General features: G+C 32.4%; 1 protein-coding gene and 1 long non-coding RNA gene across 2 annotated transcripts; one reads left to right on the top strand and one right to left on the bottom strand.

The window, feature by feature from the left end:
- Positions 1 to 2829: 2829 nt before the first annotated feature.
- LOC7491886 (protein SENSITIVE TO UV 2) lies at positions 2830 to 10815 on the bottom strand. The gene is made up of 12 exons (XM_024596727.2): positions 10360 to 10815; positions 10082 to 10120; positions 9763 to 9881; positions 8751 to 8842; positions 8231 to 8583; positions 7096 to 7164; positions 6880 to 6959; positions 5773 to 6090; positions 5584 to 5690; positions 4147 to 4301; positions 3468 to 3658; positions 2830 to 3371 (listed from the first exon to the last, which is right to left on the bottom strand). The coding sequence occupies exons 1-12, from the start codon at positions 10741 to 10743 to the stop codon at positions 3110 to 3112; spliced, it is 2169 nt and encodes a 722-aa protein (XP_024452495.1). The 5' UTR covers positions 10744 to 10815; the 3' UTR covers positions 2830 to 3109.
- Positions 10816 to 12596: 1781 nt separating this feature from the next.
- LOC18096989 (uncharacterized) lies at positions 12597 to 14565 on the top strand. The gene is made up of 2 exons (XR_002980771.2): positions 12597 to 12873; positions 13458 to 14565. It is a non-coding gene; the product is annotated as an uncharacterized LOC18096989 (long non-coding RNA).
- Positions 14566 to 18752: the final 4187 nt, after the last annotated feature.

Raw genomic sequence — 18752 nt, 5'->3', positions numbered from 1 at the left:
GCAAGACCAGACAACTTGGCTAACCAGTATAGCCTCATGTGACTAGCCAGACAACAGGGTTAGAAAAGGAAGCCAACAGTCTTGGGATTAAAATAAGTAGCTTTCTCCTCCGCATTAGATACTTGAAAATGAGTTTCAGAAAGGTGGGCGATACACTGGGCATGTATACGATACAAAGCAAGCAACAGGGAAGTGAGACAAACAGAATTGATATTGAACAAATTATGTACAGATCTTAAACTGTTTATCGGAGCATTTCTTTTATGAATATTTCAGAGACGCGGGCTTCTGATAGCACCTGGGTAGTTTTTGATGTTCTACAATGAAGCTATACAATAATCTACAGACAACTAGATACAAATCCTTGCAGTTTTCAACTACAGGTAGTAAAACCAACCTGTGACAGAAATGTTATTTCCGGCGAGTATGGTAAATAATCTACGGACAACTAGATACAATACAAATCCTTGCAGCTTTCAACTACAGATAGTAAAATCAACTTGTAGCAGAAGAATCATTTCCAGCGAGTATGAAGCTCCTGGCTCCGTATTACGGGACTCGGCCGGGAAGAGTCATTCAGACTCTCCAAAGAATGGACTTCCCATCCCCCTTCTCTCCAGTAGGTTGAGTACACTTCTGGGATGTGCGCGACCCTCCAACAGTCTCCCCCTTGTTCATCTGAAAGAAGTGTCTTGATTAGTTCTCGAGGCACATCGAAAAATCCTAGCACTTTCAGGTTTGTCAGATGCTCAATGCCTAATGGTGCCTTCTGCAGCAATTTTCAGCGCTGAATACTCCGTTTTTTCACCACACGTGAAAATTTCAAAGTATAAACTCCAATAATATAATCAAATAAATTAATTATTATTTATATAAAAAAGTAAAAAAAAGTTGTTAATAATAAATAAAAGAGAAACTGAAAAATTAAGATATAGGTATAGTTTAAGATATTTAATCTCGTAAAATGAGTTATTTATTTGTTTTTGTCAACTGAATTTGTTTATTAAAATCAATAAAAGATAATAGAACTAGAAACACATGCGAAACTGATTAAATAAAATAAAATAAAAATTATCTTTTTATATAAAATAAAGCTCATCTATGTAAAATAAAAAATAATTCTTTAAAAATTAAATAAAAATAAAATATTTTGAAAATAATTCTATTAAAAAAAGGTTTGCAAAACCCATAGTCTAAGCAATGAGACGAGAATAAATCGATAGAGAATAAATTAAAGATAATCATAATTTTTTTTTAAAAAAAAACAAATAATATAAAATAATAAATTCGTAAAAGAAAATGAGAAAAAAAATCCTGAACTACATGGACTTTTCAGACTCATTACTCATGTTATTAGATAGAAGCATGACAAATAAAAAAAACTACAAAGCCTATTTTCCAACAAATCAAATGTCGAAAGATAAAACTTTTAAAAAAATCAATCACACAATAAATTTTGATTACAAGAATGAGGGTGGAAGTCAGAATAAAAAATAAATTAGAGAGTATCAAAATAATTTAAATTGGAGGGTTAAATTGAAAAGGAAAAAACTTTAACAAAAGAAAAATGAAATCAAAAAAATGAGAGCTAAATTGAAAACAATAAAACAACATAAACTTTGATTGAAGGATAAAATTGAAAACCAACAAAATTTTAACAAAGAACCAAGAAAAAAAATTAAAAATCAAAAGAATAAGGACCGAATTGGAAAAAATAATAGACTAAATTGAAAACATAAATTTTTTTTATAAAATGACCAAGGACGAAAATAAGCAATAAAAAACATGAGGACGACAATTGAAAAATCTAAAGAAAAGAGGACAGAAAGAAAAGAAGGAAGAAAAAAAATAATTGTCGTCAACAAACCACTCATAATTCGCTGCCACGCGCTACCTCATAAGAAAGAGAACACGGTGGAACTTCTAAGGACACGATGAAAGGACAAATTTGGCCACCGTATGACATCGCATGCGCCACCCAAAAAACAGTAATGTCACCCACTCATTGGCGCTTCTTCATCATGCACTAACATCTTTTTCGAATAAAAACAATTTTGCAAATGAAAAATACTAGAATGTCCTCCATAAACATGAGAATTACGGGGGGGGAAATAGTGAAAGTACACAAATGCCCCCAGAGTTATGCCTTGAGTTTTGTCTTTTCCAAGGGTGAAAACATATTTGTACTTACCAAGTGAAAAATTAAACAAACTCTTGGTTAACAATTTTTTGTTTTTTTTTACTTGAGGGGTAAATACTTATTTTGACATTTTTAAAGATTTTGAAAAGACTTAACATCTCTTGGATTTTGTTAATTTTAAAAGTATAAATATTTTTTTATTGTGCAAAAAGATTGAAGAAGGACCAACATATCATCAAACAATCTTTTCTAATTTGCAATGAACCTCTGAAAAATAGTAAACTACCCTCGTATCGAAGCCTCTTATTTTTTAAACCCAAAAGCATAGTAATTTTATTGTAATAATCCACATTATTCTGTATCTATAGCTAAATCCACAATATAATTCATCTATAGCTACAATGAAACTCTCATGCCCTGTTTATGTTAATGTGCCCAAGGCTATAACACCAATGAAGATAATGCAGATCCAACTGTTTAAACAAGCAAAATAAATTGGTTTGTGAAGAAAGTCCAAGCACGTAATCTCCCTCCAGCCATCCAAATTATAATTGCTTGGAACTACATTGATCGATGAACACAAAATATTCACTGCCAACTTCCTTAGAACACGACTACAAATATTTCACTAAATTAAATCACTGTAGAAACAAGAAATTATAAATAAAGCCAGACAAAAATCAGAGTACTAATAGCAAAATTATAGTATTTTGCATTAATTAAAAAAAAAATCGACATACAGCATATGCTCTATGTGGGCGATCCGGTCCTCCAAGACGTATAAAAAATTTCTAGGTGAAGCAATCTTTGGGGGGAGGTCAATTTCCAAAAGGAATTTTGATGAAAATGGCTGACCCAGCAAAAAATCTATTTACTCGAACCTTACGGAAATGGTAGCTATTTTGGGCCAATTAATGCCATACAGATACAAAATCTAAGTTCATTTGAACCATGATATCCAGTTTTTTCTTATGACATTTTATCCCCTAGATAAGCAAAAACCCTTTTCTTAAATACCTGACCTAACTCAACAATTTCTGATTCTTTCACATGTCCTTGGACATCAGATTGCCTGTGTCTCTGGTCTTCTTGGGACAACCTGTTTGCAATATCGATGGTCAAAATAGCCATATCTCTTCTAGCTGTTAATACACGCAACGCTATAGCCGAGTAGCCAGGATTGGACACAAGTCTATTAAGTAATATCAGTGCCTCCCGAATCAGCAATGTCCTACATATACAGAGGCATTGACGACAAGAGAAGCAATCAAGGAAAATGGGCCATAAAAATGTAAGCATAGACAAACTATTTAAGTGATCCACTGACCTTGCTTTGATGCTTCTTTCTGGCTCAGCAGAAGCTTCTACATCCATTTCGGACACCAACACTTGCAAAATCAACATAAGAAAGTTTGTCTCTCCAGGTAATTTGCAAGTCACCATAATTTCAAACCCAGGTTTTCCAGATGAGGCTAAAAAGGCCAGCATGATGATAGCCCGCTTGCGAAGTTCAATATCCTGAAAGCCATTTACTACAAAATGAAACAGATTGCATTTTGCAGCAAGTACCATGTTTGTATGCTTTAACAGAATAAAAGAATAAAATGAAAGATAAACCAGATTGCATAATGATCAGAGTCATTTTATGTAGAGATAGATTTCCAATAATAAAATGACAAAATGAAATGCAATTTCATGTCCCTTAATTAAAAAGGTGTAGACTTCCATTAAAAAATAAGGGGAAATAAAGTGGCGTCTCACTGTTGCTGCACAGCCTCTAGACATGCCATATTAATATAAAGAAAGTCATGAGATAAGATGTTACCTAGGATATATTAACACAAGTTTTCTCTTGATAACATTGTATCATAAACAAAGATCATAAGTTCAAAACCAGAAAACAGGCAAATGCAACGGGAGAAATAAACTGCACATTAAAAATATATGAAAAAATTGTGCCACATCAAATTGAATCGTTAAACTGAGAGCTAAATTATCACACCTACCTGTAGGCTATATCCAGAGCATGCAATACATTCTGCCAAGCCCTCAAGGGTGCTACTGAATCCTTTGGGTGTTGAAGTAATTTTCTTGTCATTTGTGGAATCAGAAATCTCTGCCTCTTTACAACCAGAGCAAAATATGCTCAACAGCTTGGAACCTTCAATTCAACAAAGAACCGTAAGCTAGGAAGGGTTTTGCTGGGTACACCATGGAAGTAGCATGTCAAGTAGTTCAAATCTTTAACTCCTAAAAGAGGGAGGTACAATAGAGTACTGAGCAAAATAAGGTGGTATTCTTAATTTATTCAGCTCAAATAAATAAACTTCATATGGTTTAGTGGGTAGACATGGATATGAATATGTGTTAACCATAATCCACTGCTGCTTCTGATTGTTCAAACTTTTCAAGTAAATGAAAGGTCTCCAAATAAGTGTCAAAAAAATGGGGGGCAAGGTTGCAATATCCTCAAAGGTATATTTATAAGGACATCAATGGGGGACCGGTTCTATAGAAATTAGGACCTTTATTTTCTAAATACTAGGACTTTCTGAGTAGTTTTTGTAAAATGGTGCTATTTTTGTTGGGCATTGCTGATATAACCACCCATGTTTTATTTTATTATATTTGGTGTACGGGAATGATGGATTATTGAAATCTTGACTATTCTTTTTCACCAATTGTATTATAGGTCTCCTTGAGGACTCAAGGAACCCCTTGTCAGTCGCTATGGTTTATCTTCTCTTTTGATAACACACTTGATAACACACACACACATGTATTTATATATCCAGAATGCTGTAAGACAAAAGATCTTGGTTTCAATTAGTTCTTGCAGTAAACCATCAGATGCTAGCAAATCTTTATGAATGGCCAGATGGTGTGATTTTCTTTCTTATCATATGTTTGTTACTCATTTCAATTCAAAGGAGCATTTGAGATAAACTAATCCAATTTAGTGCATACGAGTTTATTCTGAGCATTTGGATAGAAAAGAAATCTTTTTCTACTAATCAGGTGTTTTACAGCTTTTAGGGTATAGATTTGCTTCTTTCTTTTAACCAAACTAGAAGATGCACACAGTCACCAGCAAATCACATGAATCGATATTTGCAAGCATCAAAACTTGATCCTTCAGTTTTGTACTAGACACTACACCGCTGCTTATTCATTTGGATCAACAATCAACAGAGCAGGTTTGTTTCCAAAATATTTAATACTGACTCTAAATAGAGAGCAAGCTAGTTAACAAACTAATGGAGCTAAGATAGACATCATAACCAAATGGGGGAGAGCAGATCAACTCGGATGGTATCTAACAGATTGTAAAAGAAGTTTGACAGCCAAGTTTGAAGTTAAAGCAAAGATTCTAACCAGAAAGAAAGACAAGGAAAGCTAGTCAAATTAAACAGGAACAAGAGACAAAATTGGCTCCGACTTACAATTTAGCAACAAGAATAGAAGATGGAGAGCTTCCTTTTGGACACGTGAGCCAGCTTCCCTTTTTAACAATTGTGCTATGCTTTCAAAAATTGGTAATTGGCCAAACCTTTTTAAGCAACATTGGATTCAGAATTTAAAAAGTATTGCTTTTTAACAGAATATGCAACCAAAGGGGTAGGAGAACTCACTTTTCCCTCTGTGTAAACGCATTAGTACTCATCAGAATCACATTCATGATAGAGACTGCCTCCAGTCTCACACATTCTTCTGTATTGCTCACAGCAACCCGAAGCATCAGTTCAAACAAAGAAACCCAGTTTACAGAAGTAAGAAGCAATGATGTGTCAGCATTCCAGCATCGCTTCTTGCACAGGTGTTTTAAATCAAAAGATCTGATCCCATGCGAACTACAGCCCACATGAGATGTCTCATGGCTGACCACACTAAACAGATCTTGGCCTCCAAGGCTGCCCCCAGAGCAAAGTCCCTCAATCTTGATATTGTCCCTGAGTATAGTGCACTGGAAAGATCAAATCAAAGTTCATAAGAACACAAACACAATTAGAAAATTTTAAGACCATCACTTTGCAAGCACCAGATATGCAGAAAACAAAGTACCAAGTCCTCCCTTTTCCAAGAGAAGATTACGTAATAACTTGAATATGCTGGTGAATATTTGATGCTTATGAATGTACACAAAACTAAGAAAAAGAAGTTTCTGGCTTGATTTCCTGTTCTCTTCCCAGCGAGCAAAACTATCCAGATTCTAGACCATTTCCTATTATTTCCTCTTCGTTTTCTGCTCAATAGATCATCAGTCATAATTCAAGATGTTCTTTAGCTCCTCTGTTCTAACATGTAAGAAAAACAATCCTTTTTATTTGGTGTATCAAACAAATTGACCAGAGTTGGGATCCTCTGCTATGTATTTAGGAAGTTCTAGTGGTCAAACTGCTTTTTAGAGGCATTTAAAGTTTTCCATGTTTATTAAAAGCAACTTGAAAAATACAATATGAGCAATGGCCATATACTTCTAGAATCTAAATGGCATTTTGACAATCTAAAATTTTGAATAAGGAACAAAAAACAAATTAGGAAGTTATCATTGCATAGAATCCAGATTTTGATCGGAACAAGAAAACTAAATCAAAACATCATGACAATCAAAGGAAAGGGTTCTAATCCACATCACAAAGCATGACATTGTTCAGCATATAAAATCTCAGCAATTCATTTTAAAGGCATAAACAAACTTCAAGAAAGAAAAATGAATATATGAGCCATAGTAAACTTACCCTCCCAATTTTGTTCCCAAACTCAATAGGTACTTCAAAAAGACGAGCAGTATATGTAAAGAACTAGAAAGAATGGAAACCTGTAACAAGGAAAAAAAACAAAGAAAGATAGGTGATTCCTTTGAACTAGATGAGAAGAAAACAACTGAATTTGACTATGAATGACCCAAAATGAATTTTGATCATGAAGCATGGAAAAACAGAGTCTGAGCTCACATTTGGAACATCACAAAGATCAAGTAAAGATCTAAACAAAGCTTCCAACTGTAGCACTCCATTATTGATCTGCAAAATAGAAGAAACAAACAGAAAACAAACTTATCGGATGCTCAAAAATCAAAATAATGGGGAAAACATCCAAGGATAATTTAAGAATGCCTTAAGCATGAAATGGTTTGGCACATAACACAAAAGAAAGTTAGCCCCCATGTGTTCTGCAGGGTTATAAAACTATCTCAATATCCTTGAAGTTCATGTCATTACCATGCATGGCTTCTCAATCAATTACCATGCGCAGTCAATATTGCTGTCACAAGCAAACATAAAGGTCTTTTCTGACTAAGATTGCCAATCATTTTTCTTCTTCTATTAAGGTAAACCCACCTAATTTTGTAAGGTTCATGTTTCTATGACCCACATCCTTAATATCAATGATATGGTCAGTGCTCAGTTATGGTCCCAAGCTATCATAGAGAGGGCCTTGGAAGGAAGTGATTGGAGAAAGTCAGATGATCCCTTATATTTGTATCCAAACAAGCAACTTCAGAGCATGGCAATGAAAGGTAAGGATGAAAAGGAAACCAACACCTAAAATTTAAACTATTCAAGATTATCAAAATGATATTAAGGGAAAGGGAGACAAATCCACAAGAATAAGGGATCCCACAAGACACTAACCAGAGCTTCATAAATATGAAGTCCTGAACCTTCAAATGCTTGAACTAGAGAAACTAGACAGGGATATCTCAAGCTAGGCTGGTTATCCATACATGTCATTCGAAACATTTCAAATTATTAATATATAGTCATCTTGACTCTTTCTTCTCTTTATAAGGTGTTATTTAGATTTTATTTCTTAGATGACATTTTTTTAAGCATTTCCAGTCATTTTAATTCCCATTTTATTAGATACAATCGAAAAGAAAAGGCTAAAACAATGAGCCACACATTTCACACAGTTGCACTTCTAGGGTTGGTCTCACTTAAACAGGACATGATGCATGGCTCCTTACACCTCTTCCTAAAAATGAAATCCCTAAATTGTAAACTATGGGATGTGTCTCAATCGTAAATGCCTAAAATCTATCTTTATCTCTAATTAAATGTACATGAAGTTTTTACATTACGATACCTTTGTCAGTACAGAATACAGATGAGAAACTTTTGCAGCTTCAGATGTCGGAAAAGAACGCAAATGATACTGCAAAGCTGCATGAGAAGAGCTTTCACCTGGCATATAGTCCATTTGTACTCTAGAGGACATATTCATGCTCATGCACCCAAAAAGAACCTGAAAATCTGTCAGGCAGGCCATGAACAACTTGGAGATCATATTTCTTCCTAATTGTTGTTCACTTGTGGAACCCCAGATGCCCAGCAATGTTTTGGAAAGTTCAAGGTGAGAAGATAAATCATTGTTCAAGTCTATTTTGGTAAAATCAATGCTTCTCTCTGTCTGAACTCCTATGGCCTTGGACGTAGAAGCTGTTAACAAACAAAAGAACAAAGCATGGAGACTTCAAGTCAAAATAAATAAATAAAAAGACAAGAAAATACTATGACAATACACATTTATCCAACTCATGCATCTTACCTATATGACAAAAGAAAATGCTATGACAATAGACGTTTATCCAACTCATGCATCTTACCTATATCAATCTGGTCCTCCAAAGGTTTTGCATTTTTAGAGTGCTGGGAAATTCCATGAACATCCTTGCTGTGAAACCCATGTTCCCTGCCACTATAGCCAGTGCCATTCAAAAGAATTGTAAAATGTAAATCATAGCAATAAAAAAGTGCCCACTGCCCAATTGTGATTTTATAACTGACAAGCTAAATAGTCAACGGAAAAAATGCAAGCAATGTTAAGAAAAAAAAAGGAAAAAGGAATAACCAAAGCCATAGCTAGAGAAAGTTTTCAAATAAACTAACTGATGATGTTGACAAAAAAAGAAGCGATATTGATTGTTTTTTATAGACAAGGGTATTTCTGCACTTTTCAGATTTGCTGGAAATTATGAAAAAACTGTCTAGATCTAGTTTTATTTTATATATATCATTCTACTAGTTCTAAAAGAATTAGCTTTGTTAGGCTTTTCCTATTCTAAATAGGAATAATCATGTTGGAGGTTTAGGAATCCATGTCCTTAGTGGATTTGGACAATTAAAACTCTATAAAATAAGAATGTAGGCTTTCAATATTTTTCAATTTAATAATATGAAATAATTTCCAGTAACTTTGCTTTGATTGTGTAACTCGATCTCTTCTTAGGTATGAATCTTAAGAACCCTAGGTGTGACTCTTAGAATCTATCTACATCCTTCCTCATATACCACCACAAATCGACACTAACACAGTTCTAACAGCCATAAAACAGCCTCTAAAAGTCAGATTCTGAACAGCCTCTACGCTGCCCTGCATCAACTGACTAAGAATAAAAAAGCCACCAAGAATATTTTTTATCTAGATAACCACTCTGAGGCTGTCAAACTGTGAACTGGATTTTGCAGCGCAAAATAAGATTGATCAAGACCTCAGCTGGTGTTTGAGTAGAGATAATAAGCCACACATGCAATATCACATAAACAGCTGCTTGGATATATAACCAGGATAGTTCAAAGAAAATTTAAAAGATACCGAGAGGGAAAAAAAAGCCTCACAAATTCGTCTTTTTTCGGCTGTGAACATCCATATCTTTTTCTTCAATATTTGCATATGCAGATTTAATTTGGTCATCTTTTTTTCTTCTCTCCTTCTTAAGTTCAAAGCATTCTTTTTCCTGAAATGATTTAGCAATTCATCAAAACAGAACCCCATTAAGATGGACATAACTTTCAAATAAATAAACCAATTAAAAAATGTAACAAAGTGCCACTATCAATGAGATGTAGCTTGAAAAACTAGATAATGAAGAAAATGGATAAATAATGCACAGATAAATACTTATAGCATAGAGAAAGAGTAGGAATTTCTTTTTACCAAATTTGTAAGGTGCTTTGATACGCGGCCCAATTCTCTCTGCAATTTGTAAAATCAATTAAAACTGAATCAGAAATTTCAATCCTTTTCCCCTTGAGAAAAACATGGCATCACATTCATCTTTCACCGAAAGTGGAATTGAAAAAAAAAACACTAAGATATCAAAATGTAAAGTAACGTTTAACAACGTCAAATATCGGTATTTGATAAAGGAAGCAAATATGAATCCAAAGAAAGGAACGAATAAATAAGAAATTTCGAAAAAAGAAAAACGAAACCTTTAAGCGATCAATTTCCAGGTCTCTTGCATTATCGTTGGAGACGGAAGTAGAAGGAGCGGAATGCGAGAATTGGTTAGAAAAACCATCAAACGTCATGCTGTTATTGTAGTTGATACCGAACTCGATTGGTCTTTGAGAGAGTTCTCGAGGAGGAGAGTAACTGATGGAATTATTTTGATAATCTTGGTGTTGTTGTTGTTGCGGTGGTTGTACTGGTGGTGGGAGGTAGGAGAGTTTGGTGGTGGTGGTGGAAGGGGGGGATATGGAGGAGGGGAGTTGAGAAGAAAGAGCGTGTTCTTCGACTTGGATCAATTGTTCTAAGAAATCAGCGCCCCATTCTTCAAACCCTTCCTCCTCCTCTTCTTCTTCTTCTTCTTTCATTTTTCCCTTGCCAGTTTTTGAATTAAGACAGAGCTGTTGGGAGTTGGGATTGTGCGCCGTTCCTCTATATGCAAAAAGTGTGCAGTGGCAGAGTAAAAAAATAAAAATAAAAAACTATTTACTTTTTGAGTACTTGCACATTAGTTCCTCTGAATTTTTTAAAACAAATTAAACAATCCTTTTAATTTTAAAATAATTAATTAATCTCTTGATTGGTGGTGACCGTACATAAAGCTTTATTCTAATAATATCTTTTTTCTCATCCGTCTTTCCATATTATTTATTTATTTTTTACTTTTTTATTTTATTTTTTAAAACAAAATAAATTTAAGAAAACATAAAATGTATAAAAAGAATTAAGTTACAACTATATTAAAAAAAACATCAGGATTAATTAATTATTTTTAAAATTAAAAGAATTGTTTAATTTATTTTTCAAAATTATAGATTCTATTTTATAATTTACTCTTAATTTTTCTTGGAAGTGACTCCCTTTCAAAAAAAAAAAAAGAATTTCAAATTTCATTTAGTAAATATACTTAAAGTTTAGATTGTGTTTGGAAACATGATTGAAATTGTATTTTTTATTTAGTAGAAATGTCAAAAATAAATATAAATAATACATATCAGATATTTTGGGTGTCCACTCTCTATTAAATCATACCAAATAGGAAAAGTTATTTCAAAAGTCAATTGTATTGGAGTGGAAGATATAAGTGTTTAATTTTTTTTAATGAGTTTGATGTTTTTTTCTTTTCACATGGCTACAGTTTTAATTGGTTTGTTTTTTTATTGACCTACTTTATTGGTTTTGACTTTTTTAAAAAATACATAGGAATAACATTTGCTGGAAGAAAAAAACTACTTCAATATGTTATTTAGCACTTCCTTTAAGCACATAAAATAAATATAAAATAATTAAAATAATATTTTTTTTTAATTTTTAGCTTTTCATTTAGCGGACTTTGTGCTCTTAGGCACTAGGAGAGGTGCATGTTCATTTACAATCACGGAGACAACATCAAGTATTGTAGGCCTATCATTTGGACTTTCTTGGAGACAAAGAATGCCTACGATGGGTAATTAAGTTATCTTCCACGACTTGAACAATTTTCTTAAAAAATAAAAAAAAACTTCTGATTTTATGGTAAAAATTTCCATGTTTTATAATGGATAATTAAGGGTTAATAATAATGATAATTAATTATGATAATTACTAAAATTATTAATTCCAACTTTAAAAATAAACAAAAAAAACTAAGAGAAGAATGGATTTTATTGTATTCCTCGTTACAAAATATTATTTATTGAAATAATATTATTAATTTATTGGATTTTTTTTACAGTTTTTTTTAATTTCAATTTTATTTTTTAATATTATATTTAATGAGGATTTGAATTAATAATTTATTTTAACTTATTTTTTTCGAGGTTATCTCAGACTTATGATTTAGACCGTAAATTTGACAAATTAACTCAATTAACTCGAGTTTTTTCCCTTTTCATAATTGATTTTTTTTCTTTAATTTTATCATTCAACATTGAGTTGATTGAGAATTAAACTTTGTAATTTATTTTGATTTGTTTTACATGAGTTTATCTCTATCTCATGACTTGGATTACAAGTTTGATGGTTAACTTGGGTTGGTTCGAGTTGATTTTTTATGTTATTTTTTAATTAATTTTTTAATTTTATCCTTCAATATTAGATTTATTAGTGATTGAATTTTATAATTTTTTTCAATGTATATTTTATAAGATTATTCTAATCTCATGACCTGAACCGTAAATTTAACAAATTAATCGACTAGAGTTTTTTTTATTTTTTTTTATAATATTGAATTTATTAGAAATTATAATTCTTGATTTCTTTCTGTTTGATTTCCACGAAATTATCCTAAATTGTCAAATTGTATAAGTGTTCGATGTGATGAGTGGCTTGATGGGCTGCGGGACGAGAGAGAAGTATTGCCCCCAAATGCAGATGTTACTGGGACAGCTGCTGGCACTGCTGCTGCTCCTCATGGAATTGAAGTAACAGTGTAGTTTAAGCCAGTTGAGCATCCAATTGAGTCTCTCAACAATGATCAACCAATTCAGTGCCCGCTTCCTGAACCTTGAATTCTTAATGTAAGCATGATTATTGTTTTGTTTCTCAATTTTGTGTTGTATTTCCAACTTTGTTAGTTTTCTTTTTCCTCTTGTTTGAATTGCTTTAGGTGCGAAGTGTGGTGCAAAATCAGGCCCGAATTCGGATTCAATCCCGAATGCCTTTACCAACAACTGGGATTTGATCGAGTTGGATTAGGACTAAGGAATTAAGTTTTCTTTCTGAGTTGGGGAAAGGTTTTGTTACTGAGTTTTGTTAGGTCATACTGCAAGTTCCTAATGTATGGAGGCCATCCATTGTGGTTCGGTCGCAATGTTTTTGAGCACTAATTTCTGAAGAAGATTAAATCATTGTAACGAAAAACACATGGCTTGTATGAGAATTAACGGCTATTAGGAAATTACATGTCAAAGGTGAATATGGCCTGGTTTCGAGCTATGGAAGTGGGCTCTGCATGCTTTTTCTTTCTTTCTTTTGGGATTCAGATTTTTGTGGATGAATTTGCGGCAGCTTTAGAAGTTCTCCACTGTTTTATTTCACAAATTTATTTTATTTTTGGCCACGCTAAGGGTTTGAGACTCTAATTTCAAGTTTCTTTATATAGGATGGAAGATTATGGAAGGAGTGAGTATCTGCAACTGTGCATAGAAGAGGTGACTTGCCTGTCGTGAAAGAAGGCGGGGCTCTTGAATCTGAATCTATTGAATCTAGGCCACGGCCAAACCAGTCCAATCGATTGATACTGCCTTCTATCAGTGCCCTCGAGCATAATTTACTAAAACTACTTGAAGAATGCGATGCATCCGGGATCCAAAACCTGGTATCAATTTCTGATCGGAATGCAGCTCTGCATAGTTCCATACAAAATTTAGTCTCATTCTTTTCCTTTTTCTGTGCTTTATCTGCTTCTGCATAAGTTCACTGGAGAATACGTAATTACCCATGAACCATAACAACGTTACACCTGTTCTATGTATATGTAACGAGTCAATTTTGGACGCAGAAACATTCTCAAAATTTGATAGATGTGGTCATTTATTACAGCTTATGGAAGTAGTCATTGTTTATATACTCTACTTGACAATGGAGTTTCCAGGTCCAACCAGTTGTTGGTGTCATCATTTCCACCCTTGTCAAGGTCATTATTGAAGCACGTTGTGCATGCTGGTTTGCATTACAGCTGCTGGATCAGGGAATTTACATTTGGATGCAATCCAGAATGTGCCTCCTATCTTGCGTCAAACTGTCAGCCTGTGCCTTAACGTGTTTATTTGTCGTCCTCAGCATAACATTTGTGGATCAATCCACTCGTTTCCTTGTATGTCGATGACAACCTAAGGATACATCCTGAGGGGCCAGGATTAATGAATATAGTTACGGACCAAGCGAACTATGAGTTTTCAGTATCCATAAGTAGTTGGAGTCAGGGTAGCACTTTCCATGTTACAGTGATTGCTTGTTACATGTAAACAGCCCTTGCATACAAGTGTGAATGTGTGATCATGCCGAATGACTTGGATTCAGCTGTGATTGTGCTGGTTTGTTAGGATGGCTGTATCCTTGTATCTACTGCACTCTCTTTAGTGTTTGTAGAATGCTTTTGTACGATGGATCCTAATCCAGCTGTGACCTGTGATTTATCAAAAACAGAGTAAATTCTCATAGCATGAAATAACATGTGATTTATCACCAGTTGGTGATTTTTTTGTGCACTCAGCGTGATTCAAATTTTCATGCTATTCAGCATATGATTTTTTATTAAATACTTCCCAACAAGACGTTTGTTATGCGAATCTTCCTTACTTGATGTTTTCGTGGTCAACACATTCTGTTGGCTGTTGCCTGTTAACAACATTCAAGAGGAAAAAAGTTATGGATTGATCAAGCACTCGGTTTGATTAGTTTTATGGTTCTTAGAAGAAATGGAGATGATTTCTGTGACAAATTGAAACAGTGCATTAAACCGAGGTAGTAATCAAATGAACTGGTTTGAGAAATGTTCCTTGGAGAAAATGAGATGAAAATCCCATTAAAAAACAAGGTTATGATGGTGCTAGAGGATCAAAATCAATGTTTGAGTTCATCTTTTAGAATGCTGTCATTCAGCTATACTGATCTGCTATCCGGAAGAGTTCGGTGAAGAACAGACAACAGGGAGGTGTTGAAGGCTTGAAGCTCTTTTTTTTCATTTAATAGAACTTGCACATGGGACTCAGCCAATCCCAGTAACTGGTATGAGCGAATTCAGAAAACTAATCACAATAGCTGATACATTCAAGTACCCCCTAAAGGCCTACAAAATTAGATAAATAGTCCAGGATGATACCACAGATACAGAAGCACACATAAATAAACAACAAAAGAGGAGGAAGGAGAGAAGAAGAAGAAGAAGAGATGTCAAGACGAACTAGAAGAAGAGTAAAAAGAACAGGGAAGGCTATGCAGGCAGCTTGGAAACTTCAAACGGATGCTCCACTGTTGGGTCGACAAGGTGCTTCCTAGGGCCACGAGCGCTTCCGTGATTTATTCTCCGCCACGACCGATATGAATTTGGAACACTCTTTTTCCCGGCAGCATCACCGGCAACAGAATGAATTGAGGTGAAAACAAGGAGGAACAAAAGAACAAGGGATGCGAGTATGGCCTTGAACAGCATCATTGTGTTTCTTGGCTCATGCTTTTCTGCCTTGGGAAGGAGGGTGGGGTTAATAAAGAAACTCAAAAGGGATCGTTAACTTTGCGTTGCTCGGAAGTCACATGGAAAATATTTGACCTTGCATAATATAGATATTGATTGCTTGGGGGACTTATCATGGTTTTAGTTGGGTTTTGTTAGAGGGGCTGGTTTGTCCGCGTTGCTGCTATCATTCTGCTCGAAGACTCTTCACCAGAATAAGAAATCAAATGATTTTAGTATTCAGAAAGGTCCTCTAAGAAATCATACTTAGGCCTCCCAGGTGCATGGGTAAGATGCAGAGCATCCACAACTCAACCCTTCTTCCATTTTTTGGTAAATGCTACTGATTCTTCAATATTGGCTAATATATATATATCAAATCCATGTAACATTGTTTATTATAATAGGGTTTTGTGTTTTTTTTATTTGATTTTTTTTAATTTTAGTTTTTTAATAACAAGTTGTTTTGGAAATTGAAATTTGTATTTTTTTCAATTTTTTCTAATAAGTTATGTACTGATCCCATAGATTTAATTTAATTTTTTTTCTTCATTTCAATCTTCAACATTACATATGTTTGAAGTTAAACTTTATTATTTGTTTTAATTTATTTTCTATGAGTTTAACTCGATCTCAGGACCTAGATGGCGAGTTTAACATATTAACCTGAGTTGATTTTAATTGTTTTTTTTTACCGTTTTTTCTAGTTGTTTTTTTGTTTTTTGATTTTATCTTTCAATATTAGGTTGGTTGAGAATTGAATTTTGTAATTTTTTTCAATTTTTTTCTATTGAATTATCTTGATCTTATAGATTTATTTTTTTTCCTTTTGATTTCAACTTTAAACATTGGATCTGTTGGAAATGGAGTTTCGTCAAATTTTTATTTGTTTTTTATGAAGTTATTTTAGGCTCGTGACCTTGGTCATGAGTTTAACAGATTAATTCGATTGGCTTAGTTATTTTTTTAAGTTATTTTTTCAATTTCATCCTTCAATATTGGGTTGCTTGGAAATTTAGCTCAATGATTTGTTTTTATTTGTTTTCTGTTGCATTGTTTCAATCTTATAATCTAGGCTGCAGGTTTGACAAATTGACATAAGTTGATTTTATTCATATTTTTTGGGTTTTGTTTTTAATTAAGTTTTTTTTATAGAGTTATCTTGATCGTGAGTGTTTGGCAGGTAGACAAAAGTCAACTCGGTTTATTTTTTTGGATTCTTTTTTAATTGATTTTTTTCTCAATTCCACCATCTACCAACTCAATCTTCTCTTTTTATTTAGTTTTTTTTTTTCAAATTCATCTCTTAATATTAGATTGTTTGAGAATTGAGTTTCGTAATTTTTTTTAATTTACTTTTTTTGGAGTTATCTAAATCTCATAGATTTATTTTTTTTTTCTTTTCAATTTCAACCTTCAACATTGAATTTGTTGAAATTGAAACTTTATAATTTTTTTATTTGTTTTTTATGAAATTATTCTGATTTCATGAACCAAGTTGCAAGTTTAATAGGTTAGCTCAGGTCGACTTCAGTTATTTTTTCAAGTCCTTTTTTGAATTGATTTTTCTTTGATTTTATCCATCAACATGATTGGAAATTGAGTTTGTATTTTTTTTTCAATTTTATTTCTATGAGGTTATTCCAAATCACAAGTTTGGTAGATTAACCCATGGTGATTCAGGTATTTTTTTAATCTTTTTTTTCAGTTAATTATTTTTCAATTTCTTCTTTCAATACTGAGTTGATTAGGAATTGACCTTTATAATTATTTTTTGATTTTTTTTCTATAAAATAATAACAATCTAATTACCATAAATTTGACATGTTAATTCGAATTGATCCAATATGTTTTTTTCTCAATATTTGAGAAAAAATATAATTTAATATGTCATCGTGTTAATATTTTTTAAAAAATATTATCCACTATATATTATATTGTGAATTTAAGATTTTTTTTGGGTTAAAAAACAAGTTAATAATACTTGAATATCTTTTTACATTAATTTTTTTTAAAATCTGCAGCACAGAGCCAATACCTGGTCTAACCCTAAACCACGGGGCACGTTCATGCTCTTCAATTTAATTTTTGTACTTAATTTTTTTTACCTTAGAAATCACAACCCCTTGTTTTATTTGATGTGCGAAGAAAAAACTAATGTGAAACCTTTTGAAGGAGGGGGGTAAATGCGTCAATTGAATTAGAAATTACTTGTATAAATGCACCAAGTATTCTCGTTCGATTAAGCTAGCTTCCAACTTAAATACACATATTATTGCACGTAAATTAGATTATTTAGTGAAACTTTTATTTATTGTGAATAATAATAGTGTAGATTGTGTTTTCTGTATTGGATTAGTTATATTATTATTTATTATTATAAAGGAAGTGGACGTGCTTCATTTTGAAATGAATAAGACATGGCATGGAACACAATAATTTTGTTAATGTAAAAAAATATTAATATGTTGAGATGTTATTAATATGTTTATTGGTATGAAAAAAAAATTAAAATCAAGTGAGGATTAATTTGATATGATTTAATTAATTTAATGAATATAAAAAAATTAAATGATTGTAAAAAATAAAATTTGACTAAAAATAAATTTCATAATATTTTTTTTAAAATATTAAAATAAAAACATATTGGATCGACTTAAATCAATTTGGATTAACTTGTTAAATCTATGATCCAAGTCATAAGACTAAGATAACCCTATAAAAAACAAATTATAAAACCAAATTTTCAATCAACCTAATCTTAAAGGATAAAATTAAAAAAATTAATTTAAAAAATATAAAAAAACAATTTGAGTCAAAATGAGGTAGCTTACTGGAGGTCATTTGATTAAAATAACCTTATATAAAGTAAAAAATCCCTTGATGAATTGTAATAATAACAAAAAAATATATATATAAGAAGAAGACAAAAAAACCCTTGAATCCAAGTTAAAAATAATTTTAACCGAACGATAATATAATCATTTTATTTTATTTTAAAAATAAAAAAATCACCCTACCTTATAGTTTATTATTGTTTTTAGAATATATTAATTATTTTATTGTAAAAAAAATAAAAAACCATTATATCAGCCGAGCCCAAAGTTTTATCTTTATGAGTTCAAAATTATAATTTTATTTTATTTTAAAAATAAAAAAATCACCCCTGCTTGATGTTTATTATTATTTTTATTTTGTAGAATATATTAATTATTTTATTAT

The sequence above is a fragment of the Populus trichocarpa genome, chromosome 3 (genome assembly GCF_000002775.5).
Source record: "Populus trichocarpa isolate Nisqually-1 chromosome 3, P.trichocarpa_v4.1, whole genome shotgun sequence".
Lineage (NCBI taxonomy): Eukaryota > Viridiplantae > Streptophyta > Magnoliopsida > Malpighiales > Salicaceae > Populus > Populus trichocarpa.
Note: the sequence above shows the minus strand (reverse complement) of the source record. Positions and strands in the feature narration are given on the sequence as shown.